This window comes from Hemiscyllium ocellatum, chromosome 10 (genome assembly GCF_020745735.1).
Source record: "Hemiscyllium ocellatum isolate sHemOce1 chromosome 10, sHemOce1.pat.X.cur, whole genome shotgun sequence".
Lineage (NCBI taxonomy): Eukaryota > Metazoa > Chordata > Chondrichthyes > Orectolobiformes > Hemiscylliidae > Hemiscyllium > Hemiscyllium ocellatum.
In genome coordinates this window covers 48,327,966-48,349,835 of record NC_083410.1, presented here as the reverse complement: position 1 = coordinate 48,349,835, position 21,870 = coordinate 48,327,966, and the positions used below count along the sequence as shown (strand labels likewise).

Genomic DNA, 21,870 nt, shown 5'->3' with positions numbered 1-21,870 from the left:
ACAGCAGTATTCAATTTGTTTATGGATTAGTAGTGCTGGAAGTGCATAGCATTTCAGGCAGCATCCAAGGAGCAGCGAAATCGACGTTTCGGGCAAAAGCCCTTCATCAGGAATTTTGTGTTGGTGCCAGTTTGTCGATGTTTCCTCTGCACACAAACAAATCGAGACTGTGAACTATAATTATCTAGGTTGCAAATTTTAAAATCGGATTTATCTAAACTGAAGCTGAAGACATAGAGAACTGAATATTTATAACAATGAAAACTAGTCTCCACATGGAAAGGCCACGGAATAGACGTATAGGAAGTAGGCGGTGTGAATAAGTGGACGAGGAAATGATGTAAAAAGAGAGTACCCGAGTACGGGTGCAGTGGTTGGGGGTTGACAGATCATGTTACCACAGAAAAACAAAGGGGACCTGGTTCGCTTCTACACTATAACCGATCCAAAGAGACACAGGAAAGGCTACACGGTTTATAAAGTGACAGCGCGGGTGAGTTGGTCGTGTGAGCCCTGGGGTGGGTGGTGGAAAGGCAGCCGCCTGTCTTGGAGTTTGGTGCGGGGATGCTGTTTGCAGCTGAGAGCCGCCGGCGGGGGAGCCTGGCCGCGAGCCGGGCGACGCTGCACCGGCTTCAGCCCGAGTTCGAAAAGAGAACGAGCCCGGGACAATTCGAACACCGGCCTGGGGAGCGCGTGCAGCCGCCTGACTCCCAACAGGCGGGCAGGTCATATTACTGCCATATATTGCAGCAAAACAATCTGTGCAATCACAGAAATAAGTCACACAATTCATTTATTTCTGGCTTCAACAGTTGGAGATTAAGGTGAATTTGGTTGTAAAGAGCGTTTTTTAACTGTGTTTCAGACTCGGCAAAAGCACTTGGTGTTGCCTTTGCACAGTCGTTTTTGTTTTGGCGTTTCCGTGTTATTGTACAGCAACATTACGTCATTTATAATGTTACATTCCATAATTAGCTTGATTTAATTTTTGCAGCTGAATTAAAATTCATGTCATTTGCTTATCTGTAATTGTACGGGTTCATCCACATAAGGTTGTGCTGTTCTGCATCATGATGAATGACTGGTAAAGCATGTAAGTTTGAGCTACAAATCTAGCCAAAAATCGCTAGCTAGTCATGTATTTTGAACACAACCTTCTTAATTCACAGAGTCCCTACAAGTGTATGAAAATTAATATTTAATTGATGCTTGATATTTAATAATCTACTGGATTTATGGCATTTCTCAGATCCATTTCGTTTTTTTAAAATAGATTGTTTCAAGAAGAAATCCGGAAGAAGTTCAGGAGGTAATCAGCTGTTGAAGATTGACTGTTGCTGAATTCAATATTGTGGCTGATTAGTATTTTAAATATCTGATAAAATTAATTTTCATGAAAGGATTCTGCATAAAAGATTAGAAATAACAATAATACAAGAACAAATTGAAAATAGTCTTGATTGCATTTGAAGGTGGATATCATGAAAATCCTTGGTCATGGAAGTTTAGTATGTTGTATGTGCAACTGTATGAAAAAATACAGACTGCCTGCTACAAAAGCCCCAAATGAACCTTACAAAAGTGGAAATCATGACCCCTTAAATTTGGCATTGTAAATTTACTTCCTTTAAAAGTGATAACCATTTATTTAAAATCATTAGTTTTATAATGCTTTCCTATTGAGAAGCAGTTGATACTACATCATCCCCTTCCTAATGAAGGGCTTATGCCCGAAACTTTGATTCTCTTGCCCCTCGGATGCTGCCTGACCTGCTGTGCTTTTCCAACACTACACACTCGACTCTGAGCTCCAGCACATGCAGTCCTCACTTTCTCCTCAGTCAAAATTAACAAACAGTGAATGTGAATTTCACAACCTTCTTGGAGGAACCGGTTTGGGTGAAGTTCACAACGCAAGATCAGATTAGTTAATTGTTGTTTTAAGTCTGTCCAAGAGAAAGGCTGTATTAGTGGGTTCTTTCTTGATTATATGTTTTTGGAGATTAGTCTCTTGATTAAACTTAAAATATAAGCCATAGCTATTAATTTAACCTGGTGCAGTGTTTTGTACAGGAATAAGACGATGTTATTTTCTGGGTCTGTAGATTGTGAAGGAGCAAAAATGGCCTTTGCAGTAATATGTATTCTTGTCAGATGTGGGAGTTTAAAGAGAGTTTAAGGGTTACTGCGGGTTATATCAGCCATAAATGCTGTTGGATGCGAATCTTATCAGATCAAGTGGATCGGTTGGAGAGACAGATTGAAGCAATGAGGAATGTGCAACAGCAACAGTATGTGATGGATGGCAGTTATAGGAAGGGGGGAAAGTCTCAGATACAGTCACATAGATGGGTTAACTCCAGGAAGGGTAAGAGAGGTAGGCAGCTAGGGGAGGTGTCTTTTGTGGATATACCCATTTCAAATAGGTATGCTGTTTTGGAAAATGTAGGGGGTGATGGATTCTCAGGGGAACGTAGCACGAACAGCCAGGTTTCTGGTATTGAGACTGACTGTAATACAAAGAGGGGTACGTTGGCTTCTAAGAGATCAATTGTGTTAGGAGATTCTGTAGTCTGAGGTACAGACAGATGTTTCTGTGGCTAGCAGAGAAAAACAGAATGGTGTGTTGTTTCCCTGGTGCCAGGATCAAGGATGTCTCAGAGAGGGTGCAGAATGTTCTCCCGGGGGAGAGGGGCCAGCAAGAGGTCATTGTCCATATTGGAACCAACGATATAGCTAGGGAAAAGGTTGAGATTCTGAAGCGAGATTAGAGAGTTAGGCAGAAATTTAAAAAGGAGGTCTTAAAGGGTAGTAATATCTGGATTACTCCCAGTGCTATGAGCTAGTGAGGGCAGGAATAGGAGGATAGAGCAGATAAATGCATGGCTGAGGAGCTGGTGTATGGGAGAAGGATTCATATTTTTGGATCATTGGAATCTCCTTTGGGGTAGAAGTGACCTGTACAAGAAGGACGGATTGCCCCTAAATTGGAAAGGGGCTAATATACTGGCAGGGAAATATGCTAGAGCTGCTTGGAAGGATTTAAACTAGTAAGGTGGTGGTGGGGTGGGACCCAAGGAGATAGTGAGGAAAGAGATCAATCTGAGACTGGTACAGTTGAGAACAGAAGTGAGTCAACCAATCAGGGCAGGCAGGGACAAGGTAGGACTATTAAATTAAACTGCATTTATTTCAATGCAAGGGGCCTGACTGGGAAGGCAGATGAACTCAGGGCATGGTTAGGAACATGGGACTGGGATACCATAGCAATTACAGAAACATGGCTCAGGGCTGGGCAGGACTGGCAGCTTAATGTTGCAAGATACAAATGCTACAGGAAGGATAGAAAGGGAGGCAAGAGAGGAGGGGGACTGGCCTTTTTGATAAGGGATAGCATTAAAGCTGTGCTGAGGGAGGATATTCCCGGAAATAGATCCAAGGCAGTTATTTGGGTGGAACTGAGAAATAAGAAAGGGATGATCACCTTATTGGAATTGTATTCTAGACCCCCTAATAGTCAGAGGGAAATTGAGAAACAAACTTGTAAGGAGATCTCAGCTATCTGTAAGAATAATAGGGTGGTTGTGGTCAGGGATTTTAACTTTCCAAACATTGACTGGGACTGCCATAGTGGTAAAGATTTAGACGGAGAGGAATTTCTGAAGTGCATGCAGAACAATCTTCTGAATCAGTATGTGGATGTACCTACTCGAGAAGGTGCAAAACTTGACCTACTCTTGAGAAATAAGGCAGGGCAGGTGATTGAGGTATCAGTGGGGGAGCACTTTGGGGCCAGCAACCATAATTCTATTTGTTTTAAAATAGTGATGGAAAAGGATAGACCATGTCTAAAAGTTGAAGTTGTAAATTGGAGAAAGGCCAATTTTGACGGTATTAGGCAAGAACTTTCAAAAGCTGATTGGAGGCAGATGTTCACAGGTGAAGGGATGGCTGGAAAATGGGAAGCCTTCAGAAATGAGATAACAAGAATCCAGAGAAAGTATATTCCTGTCAGGGTGACAGGGAAGGCTGGTAGGTATAGAGAATGCTGGATGACTAAAGAAATTGAGAGTTTGGTTAAGAAAAAGAAGGAAGCATTTGTCAGGTATAGACAGGATAGATCGAATGCATCCTAAGAAGAGTATAAAGAAAGTAGAATATACTTTAAGAGGGAAATCAGGAGGGCAAAACGGGGACATAAGATAGCTTTGGCAAATAGAATTAAGGAGAATCCACAGGGTGTTTATAAATATATTAAGGACAAAAGGGTAACTAGGGAGAGAATAGGGCCCCTCCAAGAGCAGCAAGGTGGCCTTTGTGTGGAGCCACAGAAAATGGGGGAGATACTAAATGAATATTTTGCATCAGTATTTACTGTGGAAAAGGATATGGAAGATATAGACTGTAGGGAAATAGATGGTGACATCTTGCAAAATGTCCAGATTACAGAGGAGGAAGTGCTGGATGTCTTGAAACGGTTAAAGGTGGATAAAACCCCAGGACCTGATCAGGTGTACCCAAGAACTCTATTGTAAGCTAGAGAAGTGATTGCTGGGCCTCTTGCTGAGGTATTTGTATCATCGATAGTCACAGTTGAGGTGCCGGAAGACTGGAGGTTGGCAAACGTGGTGCCACTGTTTAAGAAAGGTGGTAAAGTCAAGCCAGGAAACTATAGATCGGTGAGCCTGACATCAGTGGCGGTCAAGTTGTTGGAGGGAATCCTGAGGGACGGGATGTACGTGTACTTGGAAAGGCAAGGACTGATGAGAGATAGTCAACATGGCTTTGTGTGTGGGAAATCATGTCTCTCAAACTCGATTGAGTTTTTTGAAAAAGTAACAAAGAAGATTGAGGCAGAGCAGTAGATGTGATCTGTATGGACTTTAGTAAGGCGCTCAACAAGGTTCCCCATGGGAGACTGATTAGCAAGGTTAGATCTCATGGAATACAGGGAGAACTAGCCATTTAGATACAGAACTGGCTCAAAGATAGAAGACAGAGGGTGGTGGTGGAGGGTGGTTTTTCAGACTGGAGAACTGTGACCAGTGGAGTGCCATAAGGATCAGTGCTGGGTCCTCTACTTTTTGTCATGTACATAAATGATTTGGATGTGAACATAAGAGGTACAGTTAGTAAATTTGCAGATGACACCAAAATTGGAGGTGTAGTGGACAGCGAAGAGGGTTACCTCAGGTTACAACAGGATCTGGACCAGATGGGCCAGTGGGCTGAGAAGTGGCAGCTGGAGTTTATTTCAGATAAATGCGAGGTGCTGCGTTTTGGAAAGCAACTCTTAGCAGGACTTATACACTTAATGGTAAGGTCCTAGGGAGTGTTGCTGAACAAAGAGACCTTGGAGTACAGGTTCATAGCTCCTTGAAAGTGGAGACGCAGGTAGATAGGATAGTGAATAAGGCATTTGGTATGCTTCCCTTTATTGGTCAGAGTATTGAGTACAGGAGTTGGGAGGTCATGTTGCAGCTGTACAGGACATTGGTTAGGCCACTGTTGGAACATTGCATGCAATTCTGGTTTCCTTCCTATCGGAAGGATGTTGTGAAACTTGAAAGGGTTCAGAAAAGATTTACAAGGATATTGCCAGGGTTGGAGGATTTGAGCTACGGGGAGAGGCTGAACAGACTGGGGCTGTTTTCCCTGGAGCGTCGGAGGCTGAGGGGTGACCTTATAGAGGTTTACAAAATTATGAGGTGCATGGATAGGATAAATAGACAAAATCTTTTCCCGGCGTTGGCGAGTCCAGATCGAGAGGGCATGTTTAGGGTGAGAGGGGAAAGATATAAAAGAGACTTAAGAGACAACTTTTTCATGTAGAGGGTGGTACGTGTATGGAATGAGCTGCCAGAGGATGTGGTGGAGGCTGGTACAATTGCAACATTTAAGGGGCATTTGGATGGGTATATGAATAGGAAGGGTTTGGAGGGATATGGGCCGGGTGCTGGCAGGTGGGACTAGATTGGGTTGGGATATCTGGTCGGCATGGACAGGTTGGACCGAAGGGTCTGTTTCCACGCTGTACATCTCTGACTCTATGACGTCATGTCATTTACTAGTGCAAACATGCAACACATAGAAGACATGGCTGAAACATGGTGTAAAGTTGACCCTTATTTCTTCTCGCAGTAGACTTTAATAATAATCTGAATTTCATGGTCAGTGGTAAAGCAAAGATGCTCGCCGCTGACCTCCGAAGGTGCAGTCGTTATTCCTACTTTCTTTGGTCATCTGACATAGCAGAAGAAATTAGGCCATTCAGCCCATCGAGATGGAAGTGGGTACTGCAGATGCTGAAGATTAAAGTGATGCTGGAAAAGCACAGCAAGTCAGTCAGCATCCCGAAACACAGATTTTCTTGCTCCTTGGATGCTGCCTGACTTGCTGTGCTTTTCCAGCACCACTCTAATCATTCAGCCCATAGAGTCTGCTCCATTGATAAGTTTCTCAATGTCCCATCTTCTCCCTGTAATCCTTGATCCCCTAGACAATCAAGAGCCTATCTACCTCGGTCTTAAATACATTCAATGACCTGGCCACCTTCGCCTTATGTGGCAGTGAATTCCATAGATTCACCATTCTCTGGCTGAAGATGTTTCTCCTGATCGCCGTTAAAGGTCTTCCCTTTATCTAAGTCTCTGCCCTCGGGTCTGAGTCTCTCTTACAAATGCAAACATCTTCCCAACATCCATTCTGTCCAGGCCATTCAGTATTCCATTGGGTGTATTCTCCATATCAATAACCTAGGACAGATCTAACAATGGCTGTTATTAAATCAAAAATACTGCAGAAGGTTTACCCATCAAATGCATACAATCACAAATGAACCTGTTTACATGGACCTGTCTGAAGATCTGATGAAAGATGAATGGTTTGCTCTGTCTTGACTTCAAGTAGTTGACCAGACTACCTCTTCCCCAAGCTGGCTAATTGTCCTGTGAGATAAGCTTTTTAATATACTTTTTCCATACAAAGAAGCTGTAAATCCAAATGTAGACACTATCCAGTTTTCAGACAATTTTCACTTTGACCAGTGGTTTGAACACTCGTTAAGACTTGCTTGTATCGCCTTGGAAAGACGATTATCACTAGCTTTCAATTAACTTTGACCTCAGCTTTAACTTGCTTTCACTTTGTCATCTGATCAGCTATGTGATATTTACATTGCACAATCTCAAATTCAGCCATTAAATAGTCTACATTATCACATCTGATTCACTGTCTGTTTTAAATGAATCTTCAGTTTTTTCAGAGTTACTGCGACAACTCAGTTTGTTACTGCTGAGTTACAATACTTGATATAAACATTCTGTAAGTGAAACACAAACACAGTTTGAAACCAATGAAATTTCTAATCATTAGGTCAACTCCAGACTTAATATGATTTCTTCTTTTCCCTTGAAAGTCGAGTTGCAGGTAGATAGGATAGTGAAGAAGGCGTTTGGTATGCTTCCCTTTATTGGTCAGAGTATTGAGTACAGGAGTTGGGAGGTCATGTTGCGGCTGTACAGGACATTGGTTAGGCCACTGTTGGAACATTGCATGCAATTCTGGTCTCCTTCCTATCGGAAGGATGTTGTGAAACTTGAAAGGGTTCAGAAAAGATTTACAAGGATGTTGCCAGGGTTGGAGGATTTGAGCTACGGGAAGAGGCTGAACAGGCTGGGGCTGCTTTCCTTGGAGCGTCGGAGGCTGAGGGGTGACCTTATAGAGGTTTACAAAATTATGAGGTGCATGGATACGATAAATAGACCAGGTCTTTTCCTTGGGATCGCGGAGTCCAGAACTAGAGGGTATAGGTTTAGGGTGAGAGGGGAAAGATATAAAAGATACCTAAGGGGCAACTTTTTCACGCAGCGGGTGGTACGTGTATGGAATGAGCTGCCAGAGGATGATGTGGAGGCTGGTACAATTGCAACATTTTAAGAGGCATTTGGATGGGTATATGAATAGGAAGGGTTTGGAGAGACATGGGTCGGGTGCTGGCAGGTAGGACTAAATTGGGTTGGGATATCTGGTCGGCATGGACGGGTTGGACCGGAGGGTCTCTTTCCATGCTGTACATATCTATGATCTACTTAGTTTAACATCATTTTGGCCAATCTAACAAATTTTAGGATACTATCCATAATTAGCTGCCAGGAAACATTGTACAGTATATGTGACATGGATTTTCCCCTTCCCAATGTTGGTTTGAATCTGGCACCAAGGGAATCTACTTGTGCACAGCAACAGTGAGATCATTAAAGGGGTAAGTGGGCGATAACATTGAAGTGCACTAAAAGGCAGGAAACAAGAATATTAAAATGTTGTCTTTACTATTAATTACATTTTTCAGAGAGTAAGGTTAACAGGATGTATGCATGGCATTAAGTTAGAAGCTGGAATATTGCTTACAAAGTTTAACAAAGGAGTTTGTGTTTTTTTTATTATAATGGAGAAATTTGATAGTGCACAAATGGGAAATTAGTCTTTCAAGACTGGAGACATTCCTAAACAATGAAACATTTACAGCTTATTGAACGAGGTTTTTTATACAAAATAATACAAGGAAGTTGACACCAATTCAGTGATTTCTAATTGGTAACAGTTTGAGGCAGTTCAAGAAAAGCACGTGATGGAGAAGTCTTAGAACCACTGAAGGCAAGTCTGGTTAATTGCAAACTTATGGATTCAGGAAGTTGCTGTCAGATTCAGAGAGGGTATAATGATGGATGCTGACAGTTGTAGCCTTATGACTACAGCAAACTCCAGGCCTTTGCACCTGCTTCCTGAAGGAAAACTGCTGAGGAGATATGTGGTCTCCAGTTCATTCATATTAAATGTTCAACATCAGCCTCAACTGGTGTTTTATTGCCAGCCAACTTGTGCACCATATTCAGTGGAAGTGATAAAGTTGTCATATTGTTAGATAACTCATACTGCATTTTAACTCAATTGTGTAAATTCACTTCTCAAATTATCTTCCTACATTTTGTACTCTGCATTCATTCCTCGTATGATTTAGTTAAGAATTTATTTAATTCCTTTTTGTATGAAATTTCCCAGCTGAGAGGTTGGATGTCCGCTGATCTCTTAAAGAAAACAATAATTTCCCTAATTTCAAGTTACTCAAATTTGATTTCCACAATAAACTAAACCTCTAACATATTTGGTGAAATTTATTATCTCTAGGCAACTTATAAACATCTCTAGAATGTCAGAACTTGTCCTGATCCACTTCTTTTGGGGAAGAAAAAACAATTTACGATCCAATTCAATCCTAAAACGAAAAAAAACCATGCATTTGTATCAATCTTTTCAAGACCAGTGGTCATTTCAAACTATCTTTTTGATGTATATTTTGATGTACGATGTAGGAGATAGCTAATTTATACTGAGCAAGCTCCCACAAATGGCATTGTGATAATGACTTGATAATCTATGATAATTCTTTCAAAGAATCTGGTTGGATTAAAAATGCACAGCTTCTTCTCACTTGATCTTCAGCGTTGATGCAAGAATCTCCATTGTCAAACTTCCTTTGGGCCCTGAAGGACAATAAAGTTCTGTATTCTGACGGCATTTTACTATCTCCGTTCCAGTTAGCTTATTTCATTCTTTAGGCGAATGTGAGTACTGCAGATGCTGGAGATCAGAGTCAAGATTAGAATAGTGCTGGAAAAGCACAGCAGGTCAGGCCGCATCTGAGGAGCAGAAAAATTGACGTTTCAGGCAAAAGCCCTTCATTTTCGATTTTCCTCGGATGCTGCCTGTCTGCTGGGCTCTTCCAGCGCCACTCTAATCTTGACTTATTTCATTCTTTAGTAGGTGGTCTTGGTGAAAAATGTAATTTATTTGGGTGTTGTCAGTGAGATTTGAGTCAGGCTTTTCATCAGGGAATTTACTTTTTTGCCTTTTTTTTTGAAACACAGCTTTAGGTTTTATCATTACTGGATCTTAATCATCAGGAAAACAGTAAATCATAATATTTCATGATGTCTTTGCATCCCTGCACCAAAGCAGTAATTAAACTCAAAACTGAAGATGACAATTATGTAATTTGTCAAAAGTGCCCTTTAGTGTTGTTGTTTTGCAATACTGAACATTAAGATATAATGTAATGTGAGACTATTGAAATTTGAATAGAAAAATGAACAGGATAGTTACTCACTCCAAGCAACTGTGGTGTATCACAAGTGTTGCTTTTTTTTATGGAGGCATATTGGCAAAGATGAGGAGCAGGTCATGTGTTTACTGTCTTAGCTAAGAAAGGAGGAAAGGAAAAGAATTTTTAAACAAAAAAAGACGGCAGATTTGGTGGAAAAATGGCATGTTAGAAAAGGAAATGCTAAATCTTAAGCTTGGTGTTGAAATTGTTGTAGTGTCTAATTACTTCTTGCTTGGATTAACATCTCGGATGCAGAAGTTGGTGCAATCCGATCAATTCACAGATTAGTGTGTGTCTGAGTGAGGAGCAGGAGTGAGTGGGAGATGGTGAATAGGTTAAGGGGACAGAAAGGCAAAAGAACAGTTGAATCTAAGTAAATGGCTAAAGATTGACAAAAGTATATAGGTACTCGTGATTGATTTAAATTTCACAAGGAGAAATATAAAGTATTCACAAAGGTTAAAGAATGGAGTTGTACATACTTTTTCAAATGTGTTAATATGTGGAATTTAGGTTTGTCAGTTGACTCAGTGGTTGATCCAGTCACTGCAGTCAACCTATCAACAAAGCAAATCAAGAAATGAAAACGCAATACAAACTACAGAATGTTTTTCTTAATCTCTGTAGTATTTTGTTTAAATCTGTTCTGGTCTTCGATTAAATGGAGGACAAAGTTAAACCTTGGAAAGACTACAGTTAAGCTGTCAGTTTTATTTTTAGTTTTGGGGGGAAAAAGAAAGGTGATTTTAGATGTGATTCTTAAACTGTACAGAATAGTCAAACTAAACTTGAAATGTTTTTTTTCACTGACTGCACACGTTAAATTAAACTCGGTAATTTTGGCCTGTGCTTTATAATTGTTCAATAAAGTGGATTCTATGTTAGTTTGACTGTAAATTCCTTCTCAATTAATGAGTTAGAATCAATCTTGTGTGATAAGTCTACTATGATAAGTCTAGGTCTTTAACTGCATAGTTTATTAACCTATAAGCTGTAGAATCCCTTATAGATTGTCTCTTTATCAATCAACAATCATCCTAACCTTTTAAGTTCATGCAACTTTGTAACCAGCCAACGGGAGCTGATGGAGATTCCACAGGAATCAGTGCATGCCAGTTTTCTCTGTGCCTTTTGAGGACGTGCTGACTTATTTCTGGATTTTGCTTCTTGCAGATCTGGCTGAAATCATAAACCCAGCTTGTGGGGAATGACACAAACTATCTTGTCCATTATTTTACAGACCAATGCACTATTGTAGCATTCTACACATATTTTATGCATGAAACACTATTACTGTTTCTTTAAAAATAGTTTTGATTGTTTCATACAGAAATATTGCTCTTTAGCTTCATAATATGTCAGAATATTTTATATAGTTAATTCACCATAAGTTTGCAACAACAATACAATGCAATTTTCTTTGATGTAAAGTACAAACTGTGGTACCATGTGGTCTAGTTAATTTTCATGTTGAATCTTAAAGTTGCATTCTTAACTAGTATTTATCTTGCAATCCACTATCTGGAATTGAACTAATTTACTAACTTAAATACCATATATAACAAATTTTTTATCCATATTTTCCCATTCAATTTTCCTACCCATCATTTGCAGACCCTTCTATTCCTGATATTTCCTACACCACCAGGTATTGTAGTTTTAAATTATTCAAGTAACTTATTACAAACCAAAAACTTAAGTTTCTAGCTTTTAATCAATGAGAACACTAAAGATAAAGAATTGATTGGTAATAATGAACTGCCTCTTAGCGAATTTGTTAATCATTATAATTGAATTCTTAAAGTATGTGGTGCAGTTTGTTGCCAAGGGACTTTTTTTGGCATGCTGAGGTTTATAGACTGGGAATAGTAAATTTGGAAAAAAAAACAGGACTTTGCACTGTTAGCTGGATTATTAAATTTTGTAGTGCAATATTTTTGAGTTTCATTTTTGTTTGTATTCTAGTTGCATATTACTTCATATTACAGATTTGGGAATAGATATTATCTGGATTTTCTCACTTCTCCCTGTAGGTGTCATGCTGGGGTGTGACTGAATACGCTTTGCTGACTGAGTCTGGACATCCAATGCCAACAGACTATTTGATTTTGAAAGACATCTTGGCCAAGGCACTGTGTCTACCAGACATCCATATTTGTTAGCGGTGGAGGGGGGGGTGTCACAGACAAAAGAACCAAGATTCCTGAATTGTTTCTTCCCCTACACTCCAGGGCATTGAACCCAATTGTAATAGATAGCCGGTTACAATTAACTAACTGACTTGACACAGACCAGAAATGGAACTTGTGGACACTGGTCTGATTGACTTAGTACTGCATTGTGTAGTAGATTTAGCCACTGACCGGATAACTCCAGAACCTGTATTAAAGTATTTTTATTTTCTTTGTCAATGTAGCTACTTTAACTGTGTTGAAGTGGAAATAGTCATATTGGTTTGCTAATAACTCACTTTCCCCCCTTGTTTCAGATAGTAGTTTGGAAACGTTACAGTGATTTTAAGAAACTTCACAAAGAGCTCTGGCAGCTTCATAAAACTTTATACAGGCATCCAGAATTATTTCCACCTTTTGCTAAAGGAAAAGTTTTTGGTAAGGCAGTTATGTTTTCTTTCTAACTGTTTGCAAAAATGCAGTGCCAGAATTGTTTCTGCTTTTACTGCAAAATGTACAGTGTCAGTGGAATTGACACTCCAGTTTACAATGGGAAATATGCTGCTGCATATGCGGGAAGTACACAATTCTTCACTTACGCATACACCCCTGCATATGCTTTTAAGTTTTCAAATTTGTTTGTGTGGTATGAATTAACAATCTAGTAAAGTCAGATGATGTGGTGTTAGAGACAAAGTGGCAGAATTGATGGAAAGTTGTGTACAATACAGTAGAGGTAGGGGCTCAGCACCAGTTAAGTAAACAAGCTAGATAGTGCATTCAGAAATTTCAATTTCAAAGTTTGTAGATTGTACTAATTTGAGGAATATAATTAATCCAAAGGAAGATCGCAAAAATAAAAATAAACTTGTGTATGCAATTGGCAAACAACTCTAAAATGGACATGTGTGACTGGTGCATTTTAGTGAGCAGGATCAGGAGACTATAAATGTATGTGGAGCAGAGGTCGAAAAGATCCAAGGAGACTGGTTCAGAAATCATTCCAAGCAGAAATGCAGGTTAACAAAGCCTTTAAAGTTGCACACAAAGCATTGGGGCTCATTGTTAGAGGAACAGGATTGAAAACACAACATTGCATGAAATGTTTAGAAACTTGGTTTGACCACACTTTCAAAACTGCCTCCATGATGCAAACTGGTATAGAGATATTGGCAAAGTTTCATAAAAGATTCACAAAGCTGATACCAGAGCTGAGAGGTTATATCCATCAATAGAGACTGAGTGAGCTGTTTTCTTCATGCTGATGGGAATCTACTGGATATCTTTAAAATTACGGAGATGTTTGATGAGGTAGACTTAGAGAAGGTATTTCCTTTAGAACATAAGAACATTAAAAAAAAGCAGGACTAGACCATTAGCCCCTCAAGGCAGAAAGTGGGTTCTGCAGATGCTGGAGATCAGAGTCAAGATTAGTGGTGCTGGAAAAGCGCAGCAAGTCAGGCAGCATCCGCAGAGCAGGAAAATTGATGCTTTTGGCAAAAGCCCTTCTTCCTGATGAAAGGCTTTTGCCCAAAGCATGAATTTTATTCCTGCTGTGCAGATGCTGCCTGACCTGCTGTGCTTTTCCAGCATCACTCTAATCTTGACATGAGCCCCTCAAGCCTGCCTGCCATTCAGCAACATCATGGCTGATCTGCCCCAGGCCTCACTCCTGTTTCGTGCCAGCTCAGCATAGTCCTTAGCCTCCTACTATTTCAAAAGTCTATTTACCTCTCCTTTTAAATACTTTCAGTGATCCAGGCATTATCCATTTATAATGGATAAATCCGTTATCCTCAGATTTAAATGAGTGTCTCCTTATTCTGTAACTGTGTGCCCTAGTTTGAGATTTATCTTAGTATTGTTTCAACAACTACATTGTCAAGCACAGAATCTTGTGTGTTTCAACAAATCACCCCTCATTCTTCTAAATTCAAAAGATCTAACTTGTTTAACTGTCCTGTTCAATCCTTTCATTCTCAGGAATTAGCTCAGTGAATCAATTCTTGTACTGCCCTCAGCAACAGTATATCCTTTTATTAAATACAGAGGCCAAACCTATCTACAGTATTTCAGATGTAGTATCTCCAACACCCTGTTTGGTTAGAACAAGACTTCCCTGTTTTAAAGTCCAACCCCTAGCAATAAAGCCCGAACGTTTATTGGCTGCTTAAAACATTCTTTCTTCATTAGTTAGGGTAAGAATGTGAGTTGTCACCAGTAAGATTAGATTAGATTACTTACAGTGTGGAAACAGGCCCTTCGGCCCAACAAGCCCACACCGATCCGCCGAAGCGCAACCCACCCATACCCCTACATTTACCCCTTACCTAACACTATGGGCAATTTAGCATGGCCAATTCACCTGACCTGCACATCTTTTTGGACAGTGGGAGGAAACCGGAGCACCCGGAGGAGACCCACGCAGATACAGGGAGAACGTGCAAACTCCACACAGTCAGTCGCCTGAGGCGGGAATTGAACCCGGGTCTCAGGCGCTGTGAGGCAGCAGTGCTAACCACTGTGTCACCGTACTGCCCAGGTCCAATTTTTAAAAAAAATCAGGAGAAACTCTTAAAAAATTATTTGAATGTGCATCTTGCCACCACTTGAAATAGTTGAGACAAAGAACATTGGTGTGTTGAAGAGGAATCTGGATAAATGTGTGAAGGTGAAAGGAATAGAAGGAAATGAAGTGATTTGTGCAAGGTTGGGAAGGGGGTGCAGGAAGAAATAAGGTAAATCATTCTGAATCACTCTCGAGCATTCTGACTGGGCAGTTGAAGTCTGGACTAGCTGCAATTTCCATTTATTCAAAAATAATTTGGTCTGATGCCATATTGCTCATTGCAACAAAAAAAGACAAAAGTTTGTTTTAATGCTGAAGCTTATGGCAAGGTTGACTTTCAGGGGTGCTCAACTGCTTGGTGAAATGCAGTTGAAATATCTAAACTTGAGTATCTTTAATCTTGGAAAGAATAGTGACGTATCTACTGGCAAAATGAACATTTTCATTTATTGCAGGGCTGGTACCTAGTTGAGGCAGGATTTAGTACTGGTGTGTGCAGACTTATACACTCCAGAAACTAACTGTACCTTAACTCCAGCTTCAAGAAGAAAAAAAGACCTCTTGAACCAGAGTGATGCATTTAGTTTCTTGCAGTACTTATTCAATGGTAACTGTGGCTTGTTTGTGTATGCTTATTAGTACAGGATTACAGTAGTTTTGAATTGTAGTCTGCACTCAATAACCACGTCCAAACATAATTGGGATGGGACCAATACTTCCCAAAGTTGTATCTACTGTTACTCACTTTAAAGACTTGAAAATGATCACAACTCTTCATTGAAAACTGAAAGGCTGGGGTTGTGGGAAAGACCTGTGAGAGCAGGAGAGGGAGACAGACCTGTGAAAATGGTGGCAAGCAGGGAGGTTCACAACCCTAAAATAATAACTTTTGACCTCACTCAGTCACTCGCCCTCCCTTCGATGTCTTCAGCCCAACCCTATAGATAAGGTATTTTGGCTGCACTGGTCTGCAACAGTCCATCAACTTTGTTTCTTTTTGATGTTCACTTGGAATTGTAAAAAAGAAAAGCTTCAAGTGAATTTCAGATAAAGCTGTTTAATTTCTTTGACTTCCCTTAATTTGGTTTGAAAGATTCTTAAACTATTAAGTTTAATATTTGAGTCTCCAGTTTTCTCCTTAGTTACGTTGGTCAAGAAGAAATACATTTCTGTTGCACATTATAAATGTTAAAGGTGGGCTTGCACTGTGCGTTAAGCACTTTATTATTCTTACTCTACTTATCAATTATTTGGTAACACTGCCATCTTTTACAGCGAGAGTTTATACGGAGATCCAGCCTATTCAGTTATGAGTTTACTTTTTCCTTTAGAAACACTATTTTAGAGTCTTAAAAATGAATGGCTTCACTTTATGACACAAACAACCGGATTGTTTTTTTTAAAATGTTTTTTGGACATTCAGTTACATTTAAAAAATACCGTTCAGAAATCTAGTTGCATCACTTATGTTGTGTATGGGGTGTTGATGCCAATTTCAATGTTAAGGTTGAGGAGTTGGCAAAAAAAATGGGACTGGGCAATAGAGGGGATGAGTTAGGAAGTGGTTAAAGAAAAGACTAGGCAAGGAGTAATATCAGCTTCCATGTTTTAAAACCATCCCCTCAGTCAGTCAGAACAAATATTTCTTTGTTGGTATGCAGCTAACACCGTTCAATTAGAATGTAATTAATTATATGAAAAGGAAGAAACCAAATGGCAAGGTTTTTTTGGGTGAAAGAAAGAGGAATTTTATTGTCTTCTACCTCAAAAAGATGACAGTGCAGCATCATGTACAAGCACAAACGTTCATATATTGCCTGAAAGGAAGTTGGGCTATTGTCTGTGCAGATATCATTGAGTTCTCACTGAATTTGTTGTTTTTCCGAGTTGCTTTGTCACCAGGCACTCTGATTCCAATTCTAACTAATATATTCATTTTCCTTATCTCTTTGGTGTTCAAAAGCAGCTGTTGAAGTATAGCATATCGTGTATTTTGGATTCTATTGTTTTTTGTTTTCAAACTGGATAATTTGAAGTTGACTTCTGCTGTAATGTGTAATATCTGTAAAAGTGTGAATCAATCATAAGATGTCATTCTGTGTTTTGGTGCCTGTTTAAAACAATAGTAATTTTGGCCCAGAATAATTTGTGATAACTGATGATTTCATGAGCTTGGTTCAATCTGGTCAGGTGATTGCAGATATTTTGAGTTCGTATTTGTCCTTTTATTTTTACAAGTTAGTTCAATCTGTGGACACCTCTGATATTAAAATCAAATGATGGAAATTAAATATTTGGTCAGAATATATGCCAGAGAAAAACCCAGGAAGAGATGGGGATCAAAAGGAGGATGGAGGAGAAGAAGTAATGAAAGAAATGATTAGACTAGGTATCTCTCTCTCAGGAGAAGGAATGTGCAGGGTAAAGTGAAAAGGAAGATTTGGGAAGGGGGATAGTGTTGGTGATGAAAGGTTATATGGTTCTGGGTCAGAACCAATTTGATCTCCATGAAGGGAGTGTGGTGAGGAAGCCCTTTTTCTTAGCTGATAAAATTGATCGTGTTAAAGGGGGTGACTTTCTGGTTCAGGAGATGACTTTTATCCCTTGTTCTGTCCCTAATTGAATGTAGTGTTATTGTAGGATATTCATACAACAAGTAATGTACTTTAGAGCGTGAATGATTCCAGGAATTTCTAGCCATTTGCCCAGGGACCTTATGCACATGTGTCCTTCTGTATTTAACAATTTGTAATGCATTCTCTTGCCTTGTTAGCCTTCTTTAAATGCATTATTTCATATTTTTCTGAATGGAAATTAATCTGCCACTTGTACCCACTTGAAGTCCATTGACTTCCTGCATTCTACAGCATTTTTGTTCTTTATCAACAGCATGGCCAACTTCTGTATTACCTACAAACTTCTTAACTGCACACCTTACAAATCATTGATACGTATCATAAAAAAGCAAGGGATCTGATACTGCCTGTTTTGGAGGTCTTCTGGAAGTAGTCTTCCGGTCACATAAATACTCTCTAAGCTTTTTTTTCTGCCTGTGATTCAATTTTGGACTGATGTGCTGTTTTGTCTTGGCTCCCAAAGGCTTTACTTTTGTGACCAGTCAGCCTTATCAAAAAGCCTTGCAAAAACCTATGTAGGTAACACCAAATACATTAACTTGCTACCACCGAGGGAAAAAAAAATCACCTTGTTGAGTTAGTCATGACCTTCACCTAAGAAATCTGTGCTGAGTGTCGTTGATTGATCTGTACCTTTTCTAAATAAAGGTTCACTTGTTCATCAGAAAGTTTTCCAATGATTTTTCTGCCTGAGGGGTTATGCTGATTGTATTATTTTATTAAAAAGGACACATGTATAGACCAATGTTACTTGTTACCCAATCATCTGACACCACACCTGTAGCTATAAAGGATTGGAGAAAGATGGCCAAAGGCTTTACTGTTTCTCCTCTTGCTTTTCTCCACCGCCCAGCATACATTTTACCCTTCACCTTTACCTTCCTTCAAATAAATATAAAGAATTATTACCTTAATAATACCTGTACTCCCTTTCTAATTTCTTCATACCAGTAGCATTTACAATAAACTTAAGGTTTTTTTTTTAAAAGGTACTAGAGGAGTAATGGGCTAGTCATTATTAGAGGCTAAAATCAAGTTATTCATTTTGTAATATGAATCTCCCATTTGCGTTTTCACTTGTATGTTAAAAGCTCATGGGTTCAGTTTCAGTCCAGAGCATTTATAGTGACATTTCAGTACTGCGCCAACTTTCAATGGTGTCAACCAATTGAGATCCTATGTTCCCTCTGGGCTCTTACACAAGATTCCATCACACTCAGAAGTCGTGAAAGGGTGTTTGCCCTTTTCTGTCCAGCATTTACCCCTTAAATGACATCACTATTTTGAGCCATTTGTTTATAACCTTGCCCATTATTGTGTAACTGTTTGTAGGATTTTGTGACATGTTTCCCACATTACAACAATGATTAAACTTTATTTTATTGACTTTGAAGTCATTTGCCATGTGCTGAGGTATTTAAATATGTTATATAAATCAGGCTGTGTTTATTTATGCTGCAACCCTATGGGGAGTGTTTCCTGCACATGTGCAATGGAAATCTCAGAGTCAGCTGTTACTGTATTTTGAGCTAACAAATTGCCTTGACATGGACTTGCAATGCTGTGCAGTCCTCAAACAATTGCAGGATCTTTTATCCACTCTGCTTATCATTTACCAACTGTTCCCTCTCTTAAACATGTTTCTGATGATTCAGTGGGTGCTGAAGATCTCCAATCAGAAAATTAAGCAAATGAGATTCTGAATTTCCAATGAATTTAAAGACTTGGAAAATTGAATGTGATTTCTTCTGGCAAAAATCAATTTAAATTGTTGTGAATGAAATACTTAAGAAATATATTTAAATCATGTTGTATTAGACACATTACTCCTGGGATTAGGGGAACAAACACCATCCATCTGTGATACCTGTGGTGTGGGAAGTTTACTGCACAAAACCTTAACCACATAGGAGAGAAAAAAAACATATATTGTAAATAAACTTCTTTTTTATTTTATGTATTTTCATGGTCTGCTTTATTGTAGATTGCGGCAGTTTAATCAGTGGGAGTGGGGTGGTTATTCCCTCTATGGATGCAGTCATTTTGTTACCTTAATATCATTGCAGAGATTTTGCATCTGCTCCTGACACTGACTGCCAATGTGGGTTCAGTGCACTTGCACATCCGTTCCTGTTGTGTTTTCATTTGGGGCTATGTGTTACATCTATAAATAACTGTTCTTTCTACTTAAATCAGAAATAAAGTAGAAAAGAGGTTAGAATTACTGACCCCAAACCACCCTCTTAGAGTCTGGTCTCTGAAGTGAAAAAGACTCTGATGGTTATTGAATAGCAAAATTCAAACCTCAACGATAAAACACAAAGAAGATGTTAACACATTAATTGACATTCTTTCATGAGCCTGTGCCTATCCTAAGTTTTTAATTAAATCATTCTAGACTTTTGCAATCCATTTAAATGTTCAATTTCATTGTGAATGATTGGTTTAGGAGGAACAGTGATGGTCTCCCCTGCTGTTTCAGTGAGGAGATTAAATTGGTTACTGTATGTGTTGGTATAATCATGTGTGATGCGAAACCAAATTGTAACTTGAAGATCTGATTATAAATATTGAATACGAAGCCATTATTGATGGGTGAAGTCAGTTGCCTTGTCTTTTAGGAACCTGTATCTCTTCTCTTCAAATGCCAAGATTGATTTCTCAATTTGGAAGGTTAAGGATTGTTTTACTCCCATTTAGTGGGGTTCAACTTTACACGCTCTGAAATTGGCTTTCAGAACATTTTGTATCTGATTTTGGGATGTCTTGTGGCATTGGCAGAATGGTTTCCTTGGTACATAGGATTCCTTCATGCCAATCATATGGCCACCCCAGTGGAATTGCACTCCAAACGTTATCAGATATGCAACAGATTTCAGGACCTTTTGCAGTTCAGGAATTTGTCCATGCATTTGATGCTGCAGCTAGATCTTAAATAGTAAAGGAGCAATGCATTGTCTGAAAACTCCGCCTTGGAGATGTAATGCAAGAACCACAACCTCGTAGACTTGGATCTTTTTGAGACCAGTTCCAAAGTTGATGGTTGAGTCTGCTGAGTGCTAAACTTGCCTTTGCCGGTTACGTTTAAAATGATGTAGTTGGAAAGGAACATTCCAGGTTCGCAAACTTTTCTGACTTGAGTTGAGAAGTGTACTAAGTGATTGTGGAGGATTGGTGTTCCTGCTGAGGGTCTATATTTGAGGGAGGCCTGAACCTTCTAAGATTAACAAGGTTATCTTCTGTCTTGAATTTGTACAAGTGGAAAGGAAACACGTCAGTTGTGATAGTCATCATAGTATTTTACTTTTCTTCACAGTGGGGGCAAATTCATGCAATGGTAATTCTCCACAGGATTGTCACTCACCTTACAGAAGAAAATGAGGACTGCAGATGCTGGAGATCAGAGCTGAAAATGTGTTGCTGGAAAAGCACAGCAGGAAGTTCCTGAAGAAGGGCTCATGCCCGAAACGTCGATTCTCATGCTCCTTGGATGCTGCCTGACCTGCTTGCTTTTCCAGCAACATATTTTCAGCACTCCCCTTACAGACTCTGTATGCAGAATCCCAGTTTGGCATTCGTGCTGATGAGAAGCAATGTGATCAAGTTCAAGCAAAGTGCTGGAAACCGAGCAAGGATCCCTACATTGTTTGTTTGTTTGTTTGTTGACCTGACCAAAGGCTTTGAATTATAGCTTTTAATCTGACACCTTGGCAAATGCCTTCTGGGAGTCCAAGTAGAGTACAAGTTATTCCTTCAGAGAGTTCCAAAGAATTTGTTAAACATTATGTCACTTCCATAAAACCATGTTCACTTTGCCAATTAATTCTTCTAAAAACCTGTATAATGTCTTTAATAATAACATCTTCCCTGTGACAGATGTTAAAGTTAATTGGCTTGTAGTTTCCTGCTTTCTGTGAGCTTTGATTTTTGAATAAAGGAGTTACATTCACATTTTTTTTACTATCCTATGGAATTTTCCCTGAATCTAGGGAGTTTGGGAAATTTAAAACTAGTGTATCAAATATTTCATTCGTCACTTCATTTGATATCTAGGATGAAGGTCATCAGGATTCTGCAACTTGTCACCCACAGCTCCAACAATCTGCTTGGTAGCACTTTATTGAATTCCTACCTCTGTTCCACTTCCTGGTTTACAGCTGTTTCTGGGGCTCAGTAGGAGTTCCAGTGGAAATAACGAAAAATAAACTATCGTAGATCTGAATACCTGAAGTCTCTTAAATTTTATCTTCTGAAAAGAAAATTATCCAGGATCACCCTTTCTGTGCTTATGTGGATGTAAAAATACAGCTGTCGGAGAATCTCTAAATATTT

General features: G+C 39.3%; 1 protein-coding gene across 3 annotated transcripts in view; it reads left to right on the top strand.

Moving 5' to 3' along the window:
* Window positions 1-335: 335 nt before the first annotated feature.
* rps6kc1 (ribosomal protein S6 kinase polypeptide 1) overlaps window positions 336-21,870 on the top strand; it is a 176,484-nt gene continuing 154,949 nt past the window's right edge. For 2 of the 3 annotated variants that reach the window (XM_060831475.1, XM_060831473.1), the window contains exons 1-3: window positions 336-493; window positions 1,274-1,309; window positions 12,651-12,771. In XM_060831475.1, coding sequence (XP_060687458.1) covers window positions 392-493; window positions 1,274-1,309; window positions 12,651-12,771 — 259 coding nt within the window. In that variant the 5' untranslated portion in view covers window positions 336-391. The remainder of the gene's footprint in view (window positions 494-1,273; window positions 1,310-12,650; window positions 12,772-21,870) is intronic. The other variant, XM_060831474.1, reaches the window with a different exon arrangement.